A 26,581-nucleotide genomic window follows, 5' to 3' on the forward strand; every position below is an offset into this window, starting at 1 on the left:
AAACACTATACATATACACACTACACACAAAAAGACACACATACACACACACTCATATATACATATATACCTCACACACATACACACAAAACACACATACACACAATAACCAATACAGAGACACATACAACACACATTTACACATATACTCAAACATGTACATACATACAGCAAGACACTCATACACATACACACACAGACACTTTCTCAATGATGTACATATATGCACATACACACACAAACATACACATACACACACAGCACAGCCACACATGCACTCACACCTACACTAATAAAAGTAAAATATTTGAAAGAAAAGTTGAAAAAAACCTCAAATGCCCAGTAACCTTGTCATCGTGTGTACAGTTTATGATGATCATATCTAGTGAGTACCACAGCACTGTACTCAACATTCACCATTTTTCTGTGATGAGAACACTAAAACAACTCATTTCTAGCTATTTTGAAACATATTTTATTATATCTGTGGTCACTCTACTGTACAATAGACAACTAGAATTTATTCCAACTGTTTGAGCCTTGTCTCAAACTCTTCCAACCTCCCCTGTTGCATTTCCAAGCCTGGATAACTACCAATCTGCTTCATCCATTTTTGAAATCCACTGTTTTGGATCCCACAAACAAATGCCATGATGTGGCACTTCTCTTTCTGCGCCTGGCTTATTTTATTTAATGACCTCCTGTTCCATCCGTGCCACTGTAAATGACAGGATTTCATCGTTTTTATGGCTGAGGGGTATTACATTGTATATAGATAGCACAGTTTCTCCATGTAGTCACAAGCTAGCGAACTCTTAGGCTTTATCTATCTCAACGAAAATGAAGGAGCGTGTGCAAAAGTCAGTTCAAGATATTGACTAATTTTTTTTTATTGTATACCTAGCAGTGAGGGTACAAAATTACACTCTTATACTTTCAGTTTTTGAGGAACCTCTAATGTCTCCCACAGTGTCTGTACTGACTTATAACTGAGCCTTTAAACTAGACAAAAACCATGTAGCTTTTCTAAGACAGTAGTTCTCACCCTTCCCAACGCCTACCCTTTAATACAGTTCCTCACACTGTGGTGACCCCCAATCCATAAAATTATTTTCATTGGTGCTTCATAACTGTACTTTTGCTGCTGTTATGAATCTAAATGTAAATATCTTTGGGGAAATACCTTCAAGAAATATAGGGTCATTTGACCCTCCTCCACCATGGATCATGACCCACAGGTTGAGAACCACCACTCTAATGTTTCCAGACTAGGAGCCTCTAAGTGATGGATCCAAAAACAATGGGGACTTTGATGCTTTCTTAAGATTTGATGGAGCCTGGTATCATGTCTGTAAATCATTTAGTATGACTTCATGATTATGGTAAGTAAGTAGCAGGCCAATAAAATACACACTCACACACATACACAAACACACACACTCAGGAAGGTCATACCTTGCATTAAGAAAGAAAATTCTGAAATATTTCAATTTTGTATTCATTGTACATTTGGGTGTTACTGAAAATTTTGGGGGCTTTACTTCTAAGAAGTAAAGCACATAGGTTCTTGAAGCTTCATTTAACTGACAAGTTAATAAGCCACACTCTTCTCTATAAGTCTGTTCAAATGCTATGTGTCCGTAAAAATAAAGCAATAATTCACATATGCACACTTGTTCCCAGCGCAGATCTGAAACCTTAGGGTCCTTGGCCCTGCCTCCTTGCCAAGTGTTCTGCCCAACACTTTGGAATGTGAACTTGCTTGAGCTAGTACTTAGTTAGCATAATTTCACTGGTGGCTCGTCTGTCTAAGGTAGTTAGGGGATATTAAAATAGTCTAACAATAAAATCGCAATCAGTCAACCGTACAGCCACCTTCCAAGGGGGAGGAGAACAGCTCCTTATCCCAAGGGCCTGAGAAAGATCAGTTTACAGGCTCCGGCCCTGCCTAGGATCCTTCCTCCGTCCTCCATCTTGCCACAGCCACAGGCCTCTGTGACTATCATTTCACATTAGCCCACAGCCAAGGCTGCTTCTGCCACGAACCAGGATGTGCCCGGGTCTTCCCCTGCCCTGGCTTCTGATTGGGAGCCTGGCCGCTGGATAGTGACCTCCACGACCCTCGCTCTGGAACAACCTGTTTATACAATTCTTTCTGAAGCCTAAAGTGCCTGCAAGAGGGATGTGAGGAAACGTGAAAGACTGGGCACTATCATCCCCAGGTACCGGCGACAGAGACCAATAGCAACAGAGGCCCATAGCATCAGAAGCCAATAGCATTCCAGCTGAACTGGCATCTGCCCATGTGTCCCTTCCCAACAGGCTGTTTGCTGCCATGAAGGATCTTCTTCAGTACGCTGCCTGCTTCTTGGCCATATTCTCCACTGGGTTTTTGATCGTGGCCACCTGGACAGACTGTTGGATGGTGAACGCTGATGACTCCCTGGAGGTAAGAGGCCAGAAACCTCAATTTTTACACAGACGTCAGTCCTGCAGGGTAATAGCAGCAAAGATAGCAAAGGAGTAAACTGATTCTTAATGAGTCTAAACACTGTTAGCTTATTTAACCCTGACACTGATCTATGAAGTAAGTACTGTTGTCCCATTTCACAGATGAGGTCATTAAATTATCTACTTTTCTAAGGTTACATTTTCAAAAGTATAACTACACGATGCCTGCCACAGAATGCTCTAGGAGTTCACCACTTCCCATTCTACATATCAAGCAGACTGTTGGTAGAGTCACAACCTTTCTTTCTAAGGTAAATGTGTTCACCTTGCTGGCAGAATCCAGAGTTCTGTGAGAGACATTTTAAAGCTAATGTTGTTGAGCAAGTAGACTCTGTGAAAGCCATTCTAAAGGACAGCGAATAATCCCAGACCTTTGGGAAAGGATATAGAACCTAAACTGGCTGGTGCAGCATCAGGCATGTGTGACTTTAAACAGTAGAAAACAGGTCAAAAGTCTTCCAAGATCACCTCAGCGCTCAGGAACAGGCGTGGACTTAAGCACTCCACTCTAAACAACTGGTTACACAGCAGGACTCCTGCTTATGAGGGAGGTGACTGGGTAAACTTACACTTGAGAATTGAATACGAGTCAACGAAAAAAGTGTAAAAGGTGAAGTTCACAATCTTTTGCTGTGGTAACAGTAGGGATAGGAGTGAGGCAAAGCTGAACAGGATTCAAATCCTTAGACTTACCTGGTGCTCCTAAGCAAGGCTGAGAAAAATGCAGTTCAGGTAAACATCATGAAGCGAGCAACTCAGATGAGTCAAGCAAAACCATCGCTTTTCTGTATAGCTTGAGCAAACGGTCTACCCAGAGCAATACTGTAGGACCTATGAATGCTAAGGAAGACCTGGGGGTGAGGGAAGCTTTCTATCTTTATTATAACTCTGTTTACAAACTCTCAAGATGTAATAGAAGTGAAACTCACAATTTCTGTATTTTGTTCTGGAATCTTTTCCTGTGCATGTGTGTGTGTGTGCATGTGTGTATGTGTGTGTGTGTGCGCGCACACACACACATACACACACACACGCTTAAATTTCCTCTGATTCCTACATGACATTTTTAAAGGCAATGGAGTTATAAATGCCTTTATAATGTTGAGGATTTATATTTCTAAAAACTGATATAGAATGGAAGTCCGGTCGAGTATCTGTTTTGAAGTGAGTCTAAGAATGGGACTCATCTGAGCAGTAATGCATATATATATGTATGTATATATGCATGCATGCCCCTTGGGCAGTGCTTAGTGAAAAGTGTGGCTCAAACTCTGTGAAGCCATTAGTTTCTCATTATCCAGGCTGCCAGTCATAAGTGATCAATAGAAAATAATGTTGCACTTGAGCACACTTTAAATTGAGTCTTTAAAAAAAATGTCTTTTAAAAATATGTAAAACCCCATCCAAAGTCATTGGTTAAATATTTTCTAAAGCAGCCTGAAAGTCTTCTTGCTCCGAGTGAGAGTTGTTAACGTTCTCAGTTCAGAAAGAGTTAAGAAGAGTCGGGTTTGCTGAGGGGACAGGAACCTCAGCATGAAGCACCATGTTCCTTTCACTTTAGTTTCTCAGTCAATTCGCCTTCCAAACGGTACAAGAAAATCACTTGTTTAAATGAATGAAATGAATACTAGAAAGTATTCACTTTAAATAAATCCTTCCTAACTTTCACACAGGTTGATCTTTCCTTTTTCCATTTTCTTTGGTTGGTTGGTTGTTCTCAATACGTCCCTACTGCAGTTTCCTTCTCTTTGCTCCTCCCAGTCCCCTACACCCTGTCCCCTAGATCCACTGGTCCACTGCCACCCTTCAGAAAAGAGCAGGCCCCCTAGATGAATCAACTGATTACAGCAAAAAAGGATGCAATGAGACTAGGCACAAGCACTCATATTAAGGCTGGATGAGGCAATCCGGATAAGAGAGAAAGAGTCCTAAGAGCAAGCAAAGAGTCACATACACCCTCACTCCCACTGCTGGGAGTCTCACAAAAACACCAAGGTCAACAACCCCAGCCTGCATGCAGAAGACCTAGGCCATGCCCATGCAGGCTCTGTGATTTTTGCTTCAGTCTCTGTGCCGCTTCAGTAGCCTATGGTCCCTACTTAGTTGATTCTCTGGGCCTTGTTCTGCTGCTGTTCTCAAGCTCTCTGGCTCCTACAATCTTCCTCTCCTTCAGGGGTTCCCTGAGCTCCAAGTGGAGAGAAGCAATAAAGATCTCCAATTTGCATGCTTTCTCTTTGCCTAATGTTTGGCCCTGGGTCTCCACATCCAAAATGCCTTTTCTATTTCATCTCAGGGAAATGTGTTCTTCAAAGAGCCTGCTTGTGGAAACTATCATGTAAGCGTGAACCCCCTCCTACCACTTCTCTTTGAACAATCTCTCTGTTTTAAAGGGACATCGTTTGTTTATAATAATTTCTTTAATTAGGATAAAATTTATTGTCTTGTGCAAAAGGCTGAAGGTGCTCATAATCACTGGCCCATTTAAGCTGTTCTCTCTCTTTTGTGTGTCACCCCTGGTTTACGTTAGCATTTCACTTTCTTTAAGCAATTGTTGGAAAAAAGTAAATGCAATAAAAATATGTAAATAAAAACACTGCGAGAGGCAGAACTATTCTGGCTCACAGTTCTGTTAATATAAGCATATAGGTTCGAAAATTGGTTCTTTGGTTGAGTTCCACTTGGCAAATACATAAAATGTAGGTCATGAAGAAGCACTGTGCATACAGTACTAAAAGAGGCAAGGATAAAGAAGGAATGCATCTTGCCTTTCAGGAAGAGACACTGAGTGCATAAAAAAAATGAGCATGAACTATAACAAATGACGCAGATCAGTTCATATTTGAGGAGTAAATGAGCAGAATACCATTGGAGCAGAGATGATAAAGCTGTCATTCTCCATTAGGCGTATTGAAATAGGTCTCATCGAAGAAAGGGCTTTCAAGCTAAGCTGCCAAATGATGCAATTTCAAAGGGTAGAAATGGCGGCAGAGAATTGGGATGAAAAGACACTGTGGCCAAAAAAAAAAAAAAAAAAAAAAAAAAAAAAAAAAAAGCGAATGAGTTTCCTGGGCTTGTAAAAGAATATAACTCAAAGCAAGAGGCATAAGAATTCAGATATTCTAGCATTTCACTTTTTTGAACAATTGTTTGGGAAAAGTAACTGCAATAAAAATATGTAAATAAAACATTCTTAGGTTTTACTTCTGTACACACCTGCCTTGAAGAGTTAAATTCTTTGCATTTGGTATGGGCATTTAAAAAGGAAGGAAGGAAGGGAGGGAGGGAGGGAGGGAGGGAGGGAGGGAGGGAGGGAGGGAGGGAGGGAAGACCCTGAAAAAGCAGTGGGTGTGACCCTACATAATAGGCTGAGCAGCTGGCCTAGCCTCACCATTCTTGAGTCTGTTGCTCCTGGGAAGACTTGTGTGCTGAAGAGAATGGGTTGAAGGTTTTTAAAGCCAGTAGGTACTCAGCTCTTAGTCCATGTTAACTGACTTCTCTCGGGGAACATCACATCCTGTGTCTTCTATTATCTTCCCTCAAATAGAAGAAGGAGTTGAATTCAATTGCACCTTTATCTCCTTTTACTTTATCATCAGGGTGCCCTGAGTGCCTATAACCCCCAGCAATGGCTACTTGTTGAGCGATCAAAGATGCTCAGAGCTTTCCCAGAGAAAATCTTCCATTGGGCGTTTCATATGAGTGTGCATTCACTTCACTCTTGTTCCGTATACTCACCCTCCTGTCCTCAAGCTCGTCACCATCTCCCTTTACCTCTCCATCCCTCCATCCTTCCTCCTAGCCTTTTCTTATTTCCTTTATGTTCTTATTCTTCCCTTCCATCTCCCTTTCTCCTTGTGTTCCTCTTTTCTCCACTCGCCCCACAAATATTCCTTAGCACCAACAGTATGGCTGTCACTGTAGCTGATTCCTGGTTATGTGGGTTGTACACATCTGGAGGAGATTCTCAGTCTAGTAAAGGACACAAATTGGTGAACACACAGTCACAGTTCATGTGTGACAAGTACTCTGCCTGAGGCTGAACAACCATGAGTGGGCATCTTAGTCTGTCTTGGATCATTAGTAGAGTCTCCTAAGTAGCTGCTAAGATAAGATTTGAAAATCAAGTGAATGAACAGAAGCAAAGAGTGTTCTAACCAAACAAATGGGATGCACAGAGGTATAGGTGTGATCGTGTTGTATGTTCATGGTATTATGGATACTTTCTGAGGTAGACAGGAAATTATAGGGGCTAGGCAATCAAAGGTTTAAAGTATTATGCAAAATATAGGTCCAGCCCCATAGGCAAGAAAGAGACAAATACATACATGCCTTTTAGAAATATCAGCCTTTCTGGCTGCTCTTGGTGGGTGGCTCAAGGGGGTAAAATGAACTATGAGGCGACCTTTTAAGAACATTTGCATAAACCAGGAGGAAAACGGTGCTTGTGTAAATGATAATGTTAGTAAGCATAGAACAATGCGGGTAGAATTGTGAAACTCTAACTCAGGTGGGTGGGGGTGAGTTACTGCCTGAGCCCAGAAGGTAACAGGGAGAGAGAAGCCAAGGTGGAAGTTACCTCACTGACTTGGGGTGACTTACAAAATCACAGTTGTTTTTGTCTGTTTTTCCTAGCTTAGCTTAGCATGGTGGCAGAAACTGTTCAACAGTGGGGAAGTGGATAGACTATACCGTAATCTAGAGGCTCCTGGTTAAATTTCATTTGTCTCCCCTATACAAGGATAGTGGTAACTCATATGACCTAGCTTTCTGTGAGACTTAAATGAGCCTCTGTTCACCAAGTCTTTACCACAGCACCAGGTAAACAGGAGTCAGCCAATAAATGTCACATATATTATGATTAATTCATAGTTCATTGTTTGTTTTGTTCTGGGGGAGGAAGTGACATTTTGTATAATGCTCACCAATCTGACTGACGAATGGAGTTCCGGTCTCATTTTTACTATCGATCCTCTTAGAGAAATGTTGTTTATTTCTCTGGGCAATGATTTGCCCAGCTTTGTACTTATGAGTGATTATTGCTTGACTCAAGGAGCAAGGCAGAAAATGGAGTCCCATAGCAGAAGTTATCTATCTACCAATGAATGCTCCTAATGAACGAGGGTTAGGAGCATTAATCACATTATTATGATCCTAACTATCTTGTAGGGTATGTAGTTATTTGTTTTCTTGCAGGGGTATAAGCAATACTTACTTAAAAATGTTGCTGGCCTCCCCATTATCAAAGGAAAAAATGTTTGAGTAGATGATTCAATTTCCAGTTAATTTTTTGTTAATTATTTTCCTGGAAATTGCTATACTCTGTGCACCATTATGATTAAATTTTTATTACTTCAAAAGAAGGCTGTTCATAGTAGAATTTATTTCATCCTCATAATAGGTTTTCTCCTAGGATTTCTATTTGCCTTATGCTATAATTCTTCCAGACATAAGGTATGTATTAAAATTATTATGTATAATATGAGCACTGATTATTTATATACCAGCTTGGGGTCCAGTTTGATTTTAAGGCTTTTAGCAGACATTTGAGACTGTGAGTGTACTCCTATTTGTCTCAAGACTTCCTACTGCACTGAGGTCCACGTTACAGGAGCTGAGGGTGCATTTGGCCCCATGAGCTCATGAAGAAGGTGCTACAGGATTTTCCATTTTGTTGAAAGAATGAACAAAAGATGATCCATCAAGATTCACATTAAACCCTGAATAAGAAGTATGTCTATAGTGAAATAAATGACCATCTTTTAAAAGGCTTGATCTCATACTTGCTATAATATAAAGAATTAATACATCCATTTGGATCATTTTTTAATAGGAAAAAAAATTAAGAAAAATATCTAATCCCCTAAAGTGTTTAATAAAGCTGGTGGGAAAAGTGTACTTGGCCTAAATGGTGAGGCTTTTCTGGTTTGCTCTTTAAAGAGAACATTTTTATAAAGTAAGGAAAAGGCATCTAATTGTTATTGAGATACAATCTGTGACCTCTGACATGGGTCAGTTAGCCTTACAGACTATGATGCTATGCTTTCTGAGGACAGCATTGTCATGCAGGCAACAAGAGAATTATAGCAAAATCTAAGTGTTTACATGGTTTCTGCAGTGTAAGTCAAGTCATTTAGTGACAGGAGTTCTGGTGGCCGGTGCTATAGAAGACAAAAGCCTTAAGGGACAACTGCTTTGAGATTCCAAATAGTCAATCCCAGGATTAAGTACTAGTTTATGACACTATAGCTCACCAGGAAGAGTCTTCATTGACATAATTTCTAAGGGATTTTGGAGTGATACCAGGTCAGTATAAACCCTCCATTCTGAGTACAGTCACTCCAGCTCATGGATTTAACTGTTGTAGTTTGTTTATTCTGCTCACAAGCACATATACACCCAGGCATTGTGGTCTATCTTTGTAATTCCAGAGCTTATGAATTTGAGATGTGAGGATTACTGCAAGTTCTAGGGGGAGTTAGGGCTACTGGCCCTCTGTTGTATCTAATCAGGAGAAAAAAATTAATAACTGAACATATAGACATATGAAGCAAAAATTCAGTGTCATATTGACCACCTTGTACTTCAGATCAAAGCAGGGTTAGTTATGCATTTATGTGAATTCACAGGAATCAACAAACTTTGTCTCCAATAAGTAACTATTGAGCATCTGTTGTTTATCAGGATGGAGGATGATGGAATCCTTGAAGCAGGGAGCCATATCTACCCTGCTTGCCGCTGCATTCCCAGCATTAATTGGCATGCCGGTTAGAACTTGACAAGCATTCAGTGACATAGATTAGAATGTAACATTGTAGAAAAATTCCTGTGGCATCACAGATTGAAGGAGATAAACTCCTGCTAGAAAGAGCATAGAGAGAGGTCTTATGGAAAAAGGAATGTCTTTTAAGTGAGACTTGAGTTCCAGGTAGATATTTAACAAGCGGAGAACAAAGAACATTGGTTTTAGTACAGACAAGGTTGGAATAACCCAAAGACCTGAGGAACCAGGTCTGTGCATGTGTGAAGTGGTCTTTGCAGGGGTAGTGGGGACATGTTGAGAATATTCACATCGAGATACAAGCAGCCACTCACTGTGGCTGTTTCCATCCATAAACAGCTCAAGAACCAAAGCTGATCAAGTGGACAAGGGAAAAAAGGAAGCCAGGTGTCTGGATTGTCTGTGATATCTCTCCACTTGGAATATCAGCGAGCAGTCAGAAGATGTGTTGTGCCTTCTGCTTTGTTGATGTTTTGGAAATTTTCATCTCTCTTGTGTGGGAAATGATCCGTGTCTCACTCTTTGGACAAATGACATCACTGGAGCAAAAATCCCTTGAACATTGCTTGCCTGTGTTATTCATACAATACCGATTGCATGTTAAAAACAAACAACAGAAACCTCAAAATTAGAACTTTGTATTTCAAATGGCTCCACGAGATTAAAATTTTACAGTTTTTGCCCTTTAAGAAAGGTTAGCCACACTATTTAAGTACTAGTTAGCCTTTAAAGATCCTTATTTTAAGACTTCCAAGAACGTTCATTGGCTTGCCTTGCAAAATAGTTCCTAATAAGCCATTTTCCCCCCACAGGCAGAGAGGTTAATCAAAAGCAATAGAATATAACACAGAGGGCTTTCCTAAAATGATAACTTAAAATTTTTTTAACCTTGTAGTTTGTTCACAAAGGCACCTTTAAGGGTATCTACAGTAAGTGCTGCATTAAACACAGAAGTTTAGTTAATTACAGCCACTCTTCTCACGTATCTTGGCTGAGTGTGAATACCAAGCGATTTAATAGTGTGCCCCTGGGCATTAATACCTAATGAAATTGGATTCCTTGTTTCCTCTAATGACCTCATTGCTTTTCGAAATATTGCCATGGCAGGTAAATGATCAATAGCCTTGAAATTGACACCAGCACTGGGCCATAGCTGGATATCCTTGTTATTAAGAATTGTGTGTTATATCGTGTATAGTAGGAATGGTCACCTATAATGTAAGAAGAATAAGAAAGCATGAACCATCATTGTTTGTTCCACCACGCTAATTAGGATAAGCTGGATTTATGAGCTGAGAGACTGGGGACATGGGTACTAACTAATCCTGCTTTTTTCCCCCATAGTATAGTGGGTCTGTATGTACCCTAACTGTATCAGTTTCCATAACAAATGACCTGGAGCAAATTATTCTCTCATTGTCCTGAAGACCAGAATTTTAAGATCAAAATCTCTTCAAGGTTCCATTCAGTGTCTCTGAAGCTCCAGGAAGAACTGCTCTGGTACTTCCAGATTCTCGTTACTGTGGGTTGTCCATGACTTGTAAATGTGTGACTGCCAACACAGAAGTGGCCCTGTGGCCTCATTTCCATCTGCCTGTGCTTTTTCTTTGTAAAAATATGATAAGGACACCATGTATAAGTTTAGAGTCTCTTGTGCGGCTGATGTGATGCCCTCTTCTCAAGCCTGTAACTCAGTAGTATCTACAGGGCCATAGTCACAGGTTCTGGGGATTAAGATGGGCTTGAGTCTTTTAGAAGGCTGTCATTCATTTCATTATGTCCTCATTTTTGCCACTGTCTTTTTTAGTGAAACCCTGTACTGCCAGTACTTAACTCATGGTATTTAGAAAGTTACCATCATTTTCATTTGAGCTAACAATTTATACTAATTAGCAATTTTTAATATTTGAAACCACCCAGTCATTATCTTTCTTATACAGATGAGGAAATTGAAATTCAAAACAGGGAAGATCTTGCCAAAGGTTACTACACAACTACTAAAATTGTCAATCTGTGTTTTAAAATTATACTCATATATGTGTATATATGTGCACATCTTGCTTTGAAAATCAATGTGTTAGGTTGTACAAGATGGACTTTTCCTCATTAGAATTTTGACCTCTGTGTTTTTTGGGGTCTGATAATCTTCCATAAAATCAACATTATTATTTTCAGATTTAACAGTAGGGACAGCCCGCCAAAGTAATGATTTGAAGAATGAGAGCCTAGGCGTGAGAATCAAGTTAGGACATCTTCACTGAAGGTTGTCTTCCAATATCCAAGTACCAAATACAGGATGCCTTAGCCTGAAAGAGAGTTCTGAAATGAGTTTTACGTGCACACAAACAAGACTTGGGCATACACACATGGATGGACCAGTTGGAGTCTGTATCCTGCATTATTATTGACTGTGCTGTTACAGTATTTTTTTTCTTCCTTATGCATCTGTTTCCTTGTCTGTAAATAGACGATAACAGCTTGTTAATGATCTTTAAAAAACAAATGACATAATAACATACTTAGATAGCTGGTACTTCAAAGTATAGACTCAATATAATTGTTAATCATTACCAATTGCAAATATTTTACATACAAGGCAATGATGAGAGTATCAGGAGAGTTTCAGCAAGCCCCAAATAGAACAAAGTGCAAGAGTTTCAGAGTGCTCACGTTACTATGTTCACAGTAATATGATTTTCTTTTTTGAAAAGTTTTTCTGTCCATTTACTCCCTCTGGACAATGTTTCAACATCTCTCCCTTTGCAACTCTTTCCTGATCTACTATCTTATTTATTCTTTGGGAATGGGGTTTTAAAATTGACTTTCCACAATAACTGCGAAGGTTTTCTAAGCTAACTCCAGATTTTCAAGGTAATGGAATCTGTAATTGAGTCTGACGAAATAATGATATTGCCTCTGCTCCATATTCATGAGCTTTGTCAAGAATACTTGAAACTATCGTCTGCAGGGATATTTACTACTGTTTTTAAAAAGGTTTGTGCTGACTTACCACCCACCAATAAAGGACTAGAAGGGTCAGGACACCGGTGGTACCTTTTAGCGCTAAGTGGATATTATCACCTGCATGCCAATTCCAAGTAAACACGCTTTACAACTGTCCAATTCTATTAGATTACTTCTCAGACCTTTATGTTCATGTCATAGCTTAAAGGTTTGTAATATGTCAGTATAGCAGAGAGAAAGACAATTGGGGATGCTCAGTCATTTATTGTTGCCCTTTTTCATTTATTGGTTTTCTTTGCTAATTTTAAATTTATGAACCTCATATAAAACAGCATCTTTCTTCATGAAAGTCGATGTCTGTAATGAAGATGAATTAATGTGCCCTACTGATAGACTTGAGACATTAACATTATCATCTATTGTTTTATAGATTTATTTATGAGTAAATGTTGGCACATGGAAGTGAAATAGATTGTCTTTATGTTAAAGCACGACTAAACGACAGAAGAATATATTCAGTTCTGGTTTTATCCCTCTCAGCCATGATTTATTTTTCCACGTGCCACTTCCAATCAGGAAGTATATTTATTTCTTGGCCCAGAAAGCTTTTAATTGTCAATGTCTAAGGGAATATATTCTACTGGCATTGCTTTATATAAATAGACTTCTAGTTATGCTTGTAACCACTGTACTTTGATAACAAACATACCTGAGTGACCATTTGACCAAGAGGAAATGGAGTTGCCTTTGCAAAGTGTTTCATACAGTGTCTTTTCCAATCTCCAGGTGAGCACTAAATGCAGAGGCCTGTGGTGGGAGTGTGTAACAAACGCTTTTGATGGGATTCGAACCTGCGATGAGTACGACTCCATATATGCAGAACATCCCTGTATGTATAATGTAAACCTTTCTGTTTCAGTGTGCCACGGAATACTGAGCTCAGATATCCACTTGTTGTATGGTATTAAGGATTTTAATGTGAAATATTGGCAATTAGAAATGGGTATCATTTTTTAAATATGAATGGAAACATATTGTATCATATTTCACCGTTCCTCCTGATTTTGCAAATTCCTTTATAGTAAAATTATTTTCACAAGGGACTTTACACAATATCTTATACATAATGGGCTAATAGCAAATATTCCAAGAAATGGAAACTTATACTTTGGTATTGTGATTTTATAATTAGAATTGACAAGCTACATGAATAGTACTCATTGTTGTGTTTCAACTATAACAGCTAAAAAGTAGAAAGTTTAATACTTTTTTTTCACTTGAAGATTTACTAAGATAGAGTAGCAGAGAGAGAGAGAGAGAGAGAGAGAGAATGAATATGGGGACCATAGATGAAGACAACAGCACATGTGAGGAACCATTACTCTCAATGCTGGAGACAATTCCCTCATCTTTCTCTCTTTTAGCTCTTAATCCTACCTAGATATCAGCAAAGCCATGTGCCTATAAATAAAGCAAGCTTTTAAATTAACAATCCATTGTTAATGCCCTCAACCTTCTTCGCAGCATTGACATATTTAGAATTTTGAACCATGCCAAGAAATACCAGTCCTGCTATTAAAAGAAAATGCTTTTATGCTTTTCAAAGCCAGTGATGGGTGCTAGTGCTACACAGCATCAAGATAAAAGTGGGTCCTGTGCAATGTACCTCCCCCCCCCCCCAGTCATCTATTTTAGTTCAGGAAAACACATTTAAAGAAAACAATCTTCAAAACAGCTTCATCTGGTATTTGGGAGTTCAGTGTCTGAGATAATTTTTGCCAAAATATATAAGGCCTTTTAATTACATTTTTTTGCTTAGAAATTTTTACAACTTCACATTTTCCTCACTATATTCATCTCATTTTATACACACACACTTACACACACACACAAAAGGAAGAAGCATATGCCTGCTTCTCACTCTGTTTTAAAAATGTAACGTGTGGACCAAGCCAGAAGACAAACTTTATTTATTCATTTTCTTATTTATTTATTTATTTATTTATTTATTTATTTATTTATTTCCATATTTCTGTGTGTACATGTGTGGGCATGAGCATGCCCAGGTGCAGTTTTGGAGGTCAGAGTGTCATTTATTTCCTTCTTACTGGGTTCTGGGGTTTGAACTCGGATCTTCTGGTTTGTGAACAGACCTTTGTGTGCTGAGTCATCTTCTGGGTCCAGGAAGTCAAGCAAAAGTTAAAGTTTTTAAATTTTAAATACTGGTATACACAGTCATGGCAGAAGAATTAGAGCCATTCATTAGGGAAACAAATGTTGATATTTTAATATGCTCCTGTTAAGGATTTACCTGTCCTATCTCATATTTGACTGTTTTTTTTACTTATTGCTTTCAAATGGTATGTAACTTTCATTTGTATGCAAATATACATTCAAAGACAACAATAATAAAGATGTGTTCTAGAAAAATAACTTCTCTACATCCTCTTGGTTAGAAGGCTATCTACAAGGTGTAGAGATTTCATTTTATTTTCTACTAAATTCATAAAATCAATGTAGATAGATTTTACAGTTTCTCCTGTATGTGGCACCTGATAGTTATTTGTGCTTTGGTGCATCTTTTGTTAAAAATAGTTTGAGCAAGCCCAAGTAAGGATGCTAACTCTGTTCTGGATGCCAGAATTCAACCCTTGACAGAAGAAATTCTTCCATACGTTGCTTGAGCATTTTGCTTGTAACAGATCTGCCCTCCTGGAACCATACTGAACACGGGGCTCAAATCCTAGAGCTTCATAGAGAACCTCCATATGGAACAGAACATGCAAGACTCTCTATAGGAAGAGGAAAGCAGGGCCAATGTAGATGTGCATGAATATCTCATCCTAACAGCACTAATGACTTTGGGTTGTCCAAAGTCTTCTCATTAGTAGAGGGCCCACTTATGTACTGAGTATTGAATTAAAGAAAAATTTTTAAAAATCTAGCATATAAAGGTTAGCTCTTCATAATTTTTCTTTTAGTTTTTTTTGAAAATATATGTATCCATTTGATTTCTATTAGAAATAATGACAATTTTTAAGATAGATATTCCTAGGCTCAGGATAAATACATACTCATGCATTGATAATTGTCTTGGTTTTCTGTCAGAGTTGCTGTGAGAACATGTTCTGACAAATAACTGCAGAGGAACAAAGCTTTCTTTTGGCTCAGAGTTAAAGGAGGCAGGAAAGTCAATGTAGCAGGGACTTGAACCAGCTGCTCACCCTGGGAAGGAGAGAAGGGTGAATGCTTGTGGCCAGTTCATTTTATCATTTTTAAATAGCCCATGGCCCAAGACCAGGAAACAGTGCTACACACCTTTAGCATGGGATTTTCCATCTCAATTAATTTAACTGGTGAATGCTTCGCAGGCATGCTTAGAAGCCAAGCAATCCCTTGGAGATTTGTCTAGGGGCTGTATCCTTTCTATATCCTGTCATTTGGACAACCAGTAGTCATATCATAATAATACATGGGCATATACAGTGTATTCACCTGATGATAAGATAGGAAGAATTTCATATAGTAATTTGTTTTCTTCTGCAAGTATATCATATAAATCTTAACTTTTTAAACAGGGAAAATGCCCTATATTTCTCAAAAACATAAGCCAGAATTTTATCTCCTCATTGAAAAAAATGTAAAGGCAAAAAGTCCCAAATTATTATGAAAATAAGACATAATTAGCATATATGAAATGAAAATATATTAATATTTTTATGATCTAGGTAATATAAATTGTTCATACTCTATTTTTGATGTAATTTTCTTCCTTTTTAGTATTTTGAATCAAACCCCAAACCTTCTTCTGTAGAACTCTGTGTAACTCCCACTCAGTTTTGAGTCACAACTACAGTTGCTTTATGATCATTTTGAATTTCATGAGAAATTATAGCCCCCCATATTGAAGCTTCTATAGATATAAATTCTGAATTCTATGTATGGCCTTATGTTGCTGTGTCTAATCTTGTGTTCTGTGATGTTCCTGTGCAAGTTAATGTGTCTGTACATCTCCCCCTCCTCCTCCTTCCCACATTCCTCCTCTGACTCCTCTTCTCCCACCCCTGCTCTGACTCCCTGATCTTGCAGTGAAGCTGGTGGTAACTCGAGCACTGATGATCACAGCTGACATTTTAGCTGGCTTTGGATTCATCACCCTGCTCCTTGGTCTGGACTGTGTGAAGTTCCTACCTGATGACCCACAAATTAAAGTCCGCCTTTGCTTTGTTGCAGGGACCACATTACTCATTGCAGGTACTGGGCTTGGTTTATTTTATTCAATAATCACGAGTCTCTGATCATGTTCGAGTTGTGCTACACGAATTTATCATTTCTCCTCATTTAAGGCAATCTATCCATACATATCTTGCCTCCTGATAGTGTACAGCTCTTATATATACCAGTGAGTTTATTTAACAAACAATATATACTTGTTTTTAGAAAAGATCTTGAAGACCACTGAATACTCTTTTTATAAATCAATAAACAAAAATTTAAATTACTGAAGAAAATCCTTGTGGGTGTTACAAAAAAGATGAGCAAATTAGGTGACTTAAGATAACTAAAGGCTGGAACCATTATCTACAATTAGTCTGCCAGACACAGAGTTTTAAAGCATGCATTCTGTTTTGTAGTTTTTTTTAAAAAGGTTTTTCCAAATTAGTTGGTAAATGTAACAATGTTCAAAAAAGGGATGGTAACTGTCTTAGTCAGGGCTTCTATTCCCGCACAAACATCATGACCAAGAAACAAGTTGGGGAGGAAAGGGTTTATTCAGCTTACAATTCCATACTGCTGTTTATCACCAAGGAAGTCAGGCCTGGAACTCAAACAGGTCAGGAAGCAGGAGCTGATGCAGAGGCCATGGAGGGATGTTCTTTACTGGCTTGCCTCTCCTGGCTTGCTCAGCCTGCTCTCTTATAGAACCAAAACCACCAGCCCAGAGATGGTCCCACCCACAAGGGCCCGTTCCCCCTTGATCACTAATTGAGAAAATGCCTTACAGCTGGATCTCATGGAGGCATTTCCTCAACTGAAGCTCCTTTCTCTGTGATAACTCCAGCTGTGTCAAGTTGACACAAAACTAGCCAGTACAGTAACTTATATCTTTTTATAATGGTTACATGTTTGAATAGCTTAGATGAACAATTAGACTTATAAATCCAAATAATGTTTAAAATAGATATTACCAAATCTCCAGGAGTTGATAATATGCACTGTCCCACCACGAGAGGATAAGTATTTTTCAAAACACCCTCTCAACATATTTCATTGTCTCCCAGTTATCTCTTATCTTACCTATGTTATACAATTTTTTACTTAAAATAGTGGAACCAATGTGCTATGATTTCAAGTGAGTCAATTATTAGAGAGGGAAAGCTGTGGGCTTCAGTCAAATTGTTGAAGGAATGTCACTTCTTGACCCATGCTTACATGGTCCGGAACACGATAAAATGATTGCTAGAAAAGATACAGTTTTTACATGGGTGTTATCTTCCCCTCCCCCTCCCCAGCATACTGAATTGCAATGAATTGGACACATTATATATGTAGATATTGACTGCATTAATAAGATAACTCAGTTTACATGTGAATGTTGACTATATGTCCGGAACAGCATGTCTCGCAGTTAGGGTTACTATTGTTATGATGAAACACAATGACCAAAAGCAAGGTGGAGAGGAAAGTGTTTATTCAGCTTACTCTTCCATCTCATAATCCGTCACTGAAGGAATTCAGGACAGGAGCTCAAACAGGGCAGGAGTTGAGTCAGGAGCTGATGCAGTGGCTTGTTCATAATGGCTTGTTTGGTCTGTTTTCTTAAAGAACCCAGGACCACTAGCCCAGAGACAGCACCACCATAATTGGCTGGCTTCTCCTCTATCAATCATTAAGAAAATGCCCACAATGGAGGGGTTAGAGAAAAGACTGAAGGAGCTGAATGGGTTTGCAACCTCATAGGAAGAACAACAATGTCAACCAACCAGAACCCCTCAGAGCTCCCAGGGACTAAACCACCAACCAAAGAGTACACATGGAGGGACCCATGGCTCCAGGTTCATATGTAAGCAGAGGATTGCCCTATATTACATGAATGGGAGGGGAGACCCTTGGTCCAGTGGAGGCTCAATGCCCCAGCCAGGGAGATGCTAGTGCAGTGAGGCAGGAGTGGGTGGGTGGGTAGGGGAGCACTCTCATAGAAAGAGAAGAGAGGGAGGATGGGATATGGGGCTTGCAGATGGGAAATCAGGAAGTGGATAAATTTGAAATATAAATAAATATAATAACCAATAAAAATTAAAAGAAATTAAAAAGAAAATGCCCCACAGCCAGATCTTATGGAGGAATTTTCTCATTTAATGTTCCTACTTTCAGATGACTCTAGTTTCTGTAAAGTTGACATAAGACTACTGAGCACAGAAGAGTTGGTCATTGCACTTTGGAATTGATTTTTGTATCTGTAGATGCACAGTGTACATAGAAGTGTTAACTGTGTATTTGGGACAACATCGTTGCATGTAGCTGTTTATCTGGGGCATCACTGTTTACACAAAGGTATCTCAGATAGCTTCAGTTTCAGGTCTTGGAAAACACAAAATATTTTTAAATATCATATACTTTCAATTAAAAATTAATGTATAAAGCCTAATCCGTGGTGGTACATGCCTTTAATTTCATCACTCAGGAGGCAGGTGGATCTCACCAACCTAATCTACATAGTAAGTTCCAGGACAGACAGTGCTATGTAAAGAAAATCCTTCCCAACAAAACAAAACAAAAATGAAAACAAAAGAAAATAAGCCCCCAAACCTTAAGATAGAAGAAAATTAATGTAGAATAAAAAAAAGTTCTGTTACTCATGTCTCTAAGTTCCTGTGTTTTCAAATTTGATTTAAGTATTTTCATTTATGAAGCTGTCATGAACCATGTACGACATTCTGTTGAGCAACAAGCCATATATATATGATGGTAGCCTCATGACATCATAATAGAGCTAATAATTTCTTTTTTCTAAATTTCTTTTACTTGGTGATGCAGCAACTGTCATATCATTATAGCATAAGGCATTACTCACAAATTTGTGGCAGTTTTGACCCACACATAACTTCAGCACATGCTACTTTGTGATGGTAATGGATGGTATGTTACAAGAGAGTATATTTAATATAATATATTGTATCATTTCACTTTATACTTGATCTTAGCCAAAAGGCTTAGAAGCGATTTCATTTCACTTTCAAAAGTTGTTTTCTGTAAAGCACTGGCCCCTGGTACAGCTGACTCCTGTTGCCCATGGGTGCTGCATTTCTTAGATGCATTGTTTTTTTCTCTTGATATTGACCTTAATTTCATATTGTCTTGTTCACTATGGCCTTGAGAGAAATGAGCCATGATATATATATATTTTTTTGTATATGTGTGTGTGCACATGTGCGTGCCATGTAGCTCAGGTGTACAGTATGTCAACCACACAAATTTTCTCTGTTAGGTGATATATGGCTGTACGAAAATAACTTTGGAAAAATGGGAAAGTTGTAAAGAGATACATCATAGCCATCATTTTAGAGGTTCACAAACAGATGAGCAGCGTGTTCTGTCATCTCAGAGCTTTGTGTTGTGGAGAGAGAAGCTGAAAGGCAATGACAGAAGCTGTCCAACATTCTATTGCGCATGGTTCACCATAGCAATCTTACTGCATGCTTTTGCCATGCATCTTTAACAGTAAGCAGATCCTTGTGACTTAAACTTGGAGACTGCTCTGCATCATGACTGACCCCCTCGTTTCTTTCAGGTACCCCAGGAATCATCGGTTCTGTGTGGTATGCTGTGGATGTTTACGTCGAACGCTCCTCTCTCGTTTTACACAATATATTTCTTGGGATCCAATATAAATTTGGTTGGTCCTGCTGGCTTGGAATGGCTGGGTCTTTGGGTTGCTTTTTGGCAGGAGCTCTCCTCACCTGCTGTTTGTACCTCTTCAAAGGTAAGGACAAAGCAGAGGGCTGATCCCTCTTTTACTGTCATCTTTCCCAATCCAAAGGAAATGCACGTCATATCAGACCACATAGCTCTGACACCCTTTGCATTTTCAGTTGTTCAAAGACAACTAAATTGTAGTACTCAGGATTGATTGCCCAGTAATAGATATCAGTTGGAAAGGAAAGCCAGAACTGCATTCCACAACTCACTAATAATTTATGGACGATGATCATTGTTGTGCATCTAACTTCACTAAATCAACTAAATTTATGTTTAGGGTTAAATGGATAACTTGGCTGAGAGTCAGTCAATATTTGTTAATAAAGAATGTAATCTACGGAATTAGTGTTCTAAAAATCTACCTAAAATACTAAGATCTCTTCATAATAAAACAGAGGAATTTATTCACCACAATTTCAATATAAAGATAATTTTTAGATTAAAATACTTAGAACTTCATCTGAGATTCAGGAATCCTACATGATTTCAACAGAGACTCCTCTGTGTGCTGTGTGTGTGTGTGTGTGTGTGTGTGTGTGTGTGTGTGTGTGTGTAAAGGAGAGTGTACATGTGCATGTGTGTGACTGTGTGTGCATGTGTACATGTCTTTGTGTGTGTGAATGTATATATGCATCTGTATTTATTTACATGCATATATGCATACATGTGAGTGTGTGTATGTATCTGTGTGTGTCTGTGTAAAAAGAGTATGTGCATATGTATGAAAGCATGTCTTTGTGTGTGTGAATGTGTCTTTATGTATATATGTACATATATGTGTGTGCATGCATGCATGTATGTGTGTGTGTGTGTGTATGTGTGTATGTGCATATTCATGAACATGCCTGTGTGCATTGGTGTGTGCATATCCTTGTCTGTCTTGGAGAAGAATATATAAAATGACTATTTTTTTCGGGGGGAGGTTGAGACAGGGTTTTTCTGTATAGCTCTGGCTGTCCTGGAACTCACGTTGTAGACCAGGCCGGCCTCGAACTCAGAAATCTGCCTGCCTCTGCCTCCCAAGTGCTGGGATTAAAGGAGTGTGCCACCATGCCCGGCTTAAAATGACTATTTTTTATTTTTGAATGCTAATTGGGTTATATGCATTTTTCTACATCTATCTCTTTCGAACAGATGTTGGGCCTGAGAGGAACTACCCTTATGCCATGAGGAAGCCCTATTCAACTGCAGGTGTGTCCATGGCCAAGTCCTACAAGGCCCCTCGGACAGAGACAGCCAAAATGTATGCTGTAGACACCAGAGTATAAAATCTGCCCAATGTTAATCTGTGTTCCTGTGCCGTTTAATTACTCAATCAATGTATTCAAGTTAATAAAATAAATGATCGACTTTGAAGCATTCATTTACATTTCTGATGCAAATTAATTAATTGTTGGTTCAATCAAAATGTTTGATTTGTCTCCCATGACTCTCTCTACTACGTCCCCGACAGTCTCTCTGTATTTTAGGTTGACACTGATAGAATGTAGAAATATGTTTTAGGTGTCTTTATTGCTTTGGAGGTTATGGCACAGTAATATTAAAGTGAAGTCATGTTTCAGAAACACAAAGCAATTTTAAGCAAGTCCAAGGTCCTAATTTTGAAAGGATAGAGGAGCTTTTAGCTCTTCCTGACTCAGAGCAGGATTTTTATTCTCTCAGGAAATTTATCAATACCTTGAAAGAAGGTTATTGTTCTAATTTTAAACTTGTATATCAGAATCTAACACACTCAAATATTATTAAACTGGAAAAATAAAATACCACTCTCATGTTCTTGCTTCCAGTGGATGCTGCAAATAGGAGCTTCCCCTTCACACTCTAAATGTCAATGGTGAATGCTAAATTAACATTGGAGTCAGGGGTGATTTCTCCTCACAAATGCAAGAGGTCAGGTTATAATTTTCATAGCACTCCAAAGCTGCCTGTACATAGACAATTCTTGTTCTATTGTATAATAACTTGACCAGGGAGTTACTCACATGTATATTGACAGTCTGAAATGGACTACATTAGAAATTACCTGCTAAGATGCCCACACATCTCCAGGTGCTCAGAATCTAGCTACTTAACACCCAGTATGTTACAAGACATAGAAAACAAATATTTACTCTAATACACTAGAGTTGATCCTCAAATCTACTGAAGAAATTTCTCATAAAATATAAACAGTGTGTTTTTAGGAAAACAAAGGAGAGTATAATAATGTAAAGGAGTGAGTGTAGCCTCTACATGAGACACAGGCACATTTACAGTGTGGTCATCTTGAACATTCGACCTCATTGAGTTCTTGGAAAAGCTAAAAAAATTTACTCTCAAATTACCTGATTTCTTCTACTTTAAACAGATTAACATTAATACTCTTGGGCTAACCTAAGACATATAAAATAATCTAAAATTTAGTTCTTTGTAGAAAAAGCAGAAAGGAAGTTGTGAATTTCTGGACCCCTCCCCCAAAGTTAGGCTTCTAAGGACAATGTGAATATGAAATGATGAAACTTACTATGTGTAATGGACTCATGGAGATGTCACTGGCTGCCCGTTTACTATTTACTATCTTCTGGAATGGTTCTAATCTATTCACACTACTAAGAACAGCTGGATCCTCCTAGGACATCACAGGGAGATCATTAATGGGGTGATTGACAAGTTGTAGATTATGGATAGTGCCTATGTGGATACCATATGCATTTCAAAACATTTTGTGCTTTTTTTCCCTCACACTTTTTTCTTTTTAATTTTGAGTGTTAGTTGGGGGTAGATGGGTATATGCCTGTGTGTACATATATAGTAGTTTTCTAAAGTGTTACCAATTTTAGTTCCATAGATGTATGAGAATTCTAGGTGCTACACATCTGTATAATCAGAGACCAGAGGAAGATGTCAGTTGGAATAGTGTTAATTCTCAAGTTGACATAATTTAAAATCATCTGGGAGTGGGTTTGAAAGAGGGGCGGTGCAGATCAGGTTGGCCTGGGGACAGCTCTGTTGTGGTTATGTTGACTCTATTGATTGAGCTGGGCAGACCACTCACTGTGGGTGACTCCATTCCCTCAGCTGGGGTTCCTGGACTGTAAAAGAGATGAGAACCAAACTGAGCTCAAGCATACATGCACTAATCAATTGGCTTCTGCTCTTGACTATGGGTGTCATGTGACTAGCTACGCCATGATCCTCAGCCATTATTTCCCTACAGTGATGCACAGCAAACTGGAATTTGGAGCCAAACAAATCCTCTAAGAAACTCTTTGGTCAGGATGATTTATCATCCCAACAGAAAATGAAGCTACGGTATCAGGTGCTCTTTGTCAATCTTATTGCACTGGAACAGGGTCTCTCGCTGAACTTGAACCTGGTAACCAGAAGGTCTCATCAATCCAACCATCTCCACCCCACACTACAACCCTCCCCTGCTGGGGATATAGGCTTATGCAACCACTCCCAACCTTCGACTTGGCCATTGAGGATTCAAACTCAGGGCCTCATGTTTGAGTAGCAGGTGTGCTTAGCCGCTGAGCAGTCAGCCTCTCAAGCCTTCAACCTTGTGGTTTTTCTTTCACTTTATTTTTTTCACAGTATCTATTAGATAGGACCACAAGTATCTCACAATTCTTCTAAGGAAAAACCTGGAAATTAAATACTACTGTAGATTATGTACGCTTTTGAATTTTAAGGATTTCATTTGTATGAGACTATTGCAGAGACTGGTCATAATTCATATGTCCAATTATTTTGAAACTTTTTATGAATTAAAATGTTTTGTATGGCATAGAAGTAATATCTACATTTTGGATTTTGAAAGTTATTTAAAATATTTATTCTTAATACACTATATTTAATAAACTGTTACAAAACTACCTTTAACTATTTTTCATATAGTTACAGAATCAAAATAGATATTAAATAGTTAAGGATTAATGTGATGAAATGGTTGCTCAAAATGCCAAGAAAGAAAAGGATAACATAAGCGTATATGTACACACACTATGCTAATGGCTCAGGCATGAAAACAGCCAAAAGGATGCTGAATTCTAGCATCCAGTAGTGACTGCTCATCACAATAGAAAGAGTGGGATAAAACTCTGCAATGTTTTTTACCTCTCCCACGACACACATTGAAACCCACCTTTTGCCATTGTACACTTATATATGCATTACAGGAAGATGTAACCTACAACAGAGTTGAGAATACAGTTTATTTAAATATTGTGTTGGAATTAATTTCATGATGATCAAAGAATTGAGAAAAGCACAAAAAGAGGAGCATTTTTTATTCTGGTGTCACTCTGTATTTTATGTGTTAGTCTATCTTCATAGGCAAAGCATGCCAGAGCAGAGAGTCTTCATCCTGACCAGGAAGCAAAAGGTAGAAGGATCCAGAACAAGATGCCAAGGACACACTCCCAGGGACACATTCTCAGGACATGCCCCAATGACCTTCCAACAACTCATCATCCAAATTGGGACACTTTGACAGGAAAAGTGAAGGCTGCTTATAAGTGAGGATGACATGGGGGCAGGAAGGGTTGTCCCTTCATCAGCTGAACAATATCATTGGGAACATTGAGGTATTTTTTGATTGAGTCAATTCAAATTATTTTATTTCTTAAATTATTATTCTTTGGTTAGCAGGATCTTCATGAGCTGCCTCATATTTTTTTATTTATATTCTTGTTATTGATTTTTCAATAATGTTAATATTGAAGCACATACATAAAAGGATATGGGCAGATAATCACACTGTGCGTTTTCCTGTGTAGTCAGTAAGATAGAACGTTCGTCATTCTCTTGTCGCAGCAGCAGAGTATTTGAAAATATCTATGTGTTGGCAGGGTTCGTTTTGACTTTCAGTTTCAATCCCTCTTTGTGTGGCAAGTTTCCTGGGGCACAAGGCAATTGCACTATCTACCTTTCTCCTTTTTTACCTATACAGTAAGCCTGCCCAAATTGAAGGCAAGGTTTCCCTCCCAATGAATCCTCTCAAAAAAACATCCTTATAGGCACACCCAGAGGTGGGCCTCATGATGTCTTTGGTTCTTCTCAGTCTGGTCTAGTTTTCAATGAAGATAAAACATCAAGAACCCAAGAAGTGACAATCACCCAACAAGGGGTTCTGACTCTGCATTACCTCTTCATTCCTGGGGTGACAATTAGCCTGTTTCAAATACCTCAGAATAGTTTTATCAGTTTTCGAATGATTGTCTATTTATCACTTCTGTCTGTCTTTTTTCCCTAAGTACTATACTGTGAGATTTAAAATAAATTCACATGGTTCCATGTAGCTATTTAGCTAATGTATTTTAGGTAGTTAGTTTTGCAATTGTACATTGCTACACGAACATGCTCACAAACTCCATTTTGGTAGTGAAAGACATTTGATGTGTTTCCAATGTTTTCCTCTAACAAATGATGTTTGCCATGAGCATTCCTGAATGTGTTTTTGGCAGATGTCTTCATTCACGTTTCATCAAAACATACCTGGGAGTAAGGTTTTTCTATCACAGATATGTGTATGCTCATCTATAATAGGTGAAGTAGTTTTCTAAAGTGCTGGTACAACCTCAATTTCACAATGTGTGAGAATTCTTTTTGCTACACATCTGTATGAACACCTCTGTTATCTCTTCCTATAGCTATTCTAGTGATTATATAGTGCCACTGAAAAATAAAATTAACATTATTTTTAACTGTAGTCTCCCTAGTGGTTAGTGGACTGCTATATGTATACTTTGTAAATTTCTTGGTCACTTGGATATCATATAAATAAATTTATTATTTAATGTGTTTCCAAATTTTTCTATTGTGTTTCTGGGTTTTATTTCTTATTGAATTTTGGGTAGTTTTTACATATTTTTGACATAAGGCCATAATCAGGGATATAAAACACACTGATGAAAGTTGTTTTTAAACTCTATGAATGATGCTACTGAATAAAATTATTTTTAACAAAATTCATCTCTTTATACTTGTTTAGTAGCTATTAATTTTTGTTTTCTAATTTATTCTTGACTTTCTGAGGCTACACTCTTCAGCTTTTTGATAGCCTATCTTAATAATCTTCATATTTTATTTAATTAAACTGCAACATGTATACAAAATTATATAAGTCTGAAGTTCATTAAATATTACTTTTAATAAACCTAGCATACTATATAATTAGCTCTGAGATATAAAGATAATAATAGAGTAAAACTCCTGACTTATTATTTATGTATTCTGCATAATTACTCTATAATGTGGTTAACAACTGACTCAAATTTGAAAATCATGTTAAGTAGTTGAAAGAAGATAATTTCCATAAAATTGCATTATGCTGTACAACTGCACAATTTTCTTCATATATTCATT

General features: G+C 38.2%; 1 protein-coding gene across 1 annotated transcript; it reads left to right on the forward strand.

The window, feature by feature from the left end:
- Positions 1 to 1,984: 1,984 nt before the first annotated feature.
- On the forward strand, positions 1,985 to 21,615 carry Cldn16 (claudin 16). Its single transcript, NM_053241.5, has 5 exons — positions 1,985 to 2,449; positions 13,040 to 13,142; positions 16,343 to 16,507; positions 20,046 to 20,237; positions 21,368 to 21,615. The coding sequence occupies exons 1-5, from the start codon at positions 2,336 to 2,338 to the stop codon at positions 21,499 to 21,501; spliced, it is 708 nt and encodes a 235-aa protein (NP_444471.1). The 5' UTR covers positions 1,985 to 2,335; the 3' UTR covers positions 21,502 to 21,615.
- The last annotated feature ends 4,966 nt before the right edge of the window (positions 21,616 to 26,581 follow it).

This window comes from Mus musculus, chromosome 16 (genome assembly GCF_000001635.26).
Source record: "Mus musculus strain C57BL/6J chromosome 16, GRCm38.p6 C57BL/6J".
Classification (NCBI taxonomy): domain Eukaryota; kingdom Metazoa; phylum Chordata; class Mammalia; order Rodentia; family Muridae; genus Mus; species Mus musculus.

Excerpts from the sequence above, each read along its gene's own strand:
- Cldn16 (NM_053241.5), top strand. The coding sequence starts at position 2,336 with ATGAAGGATCTTCTTCAGTACGCTGCCTGCTTCTTGGCCATATTCTCC. Across the intron at positions 2,450-13,039 it reads ACGCTGATGACTCCCTGGAG|GTGAGCACTAAATGCAGAGG; the intron begins GTAAGAGGCCAG and ends TCCAATCTCCAG. Across the intron at positions 13,143-16,342 it reads CATATATGCAGAACATCCCT|TGAAGCTGGTGGTAACTCGA; the intron begins GTATGTATAATG and ends CTGATCTTGCAG.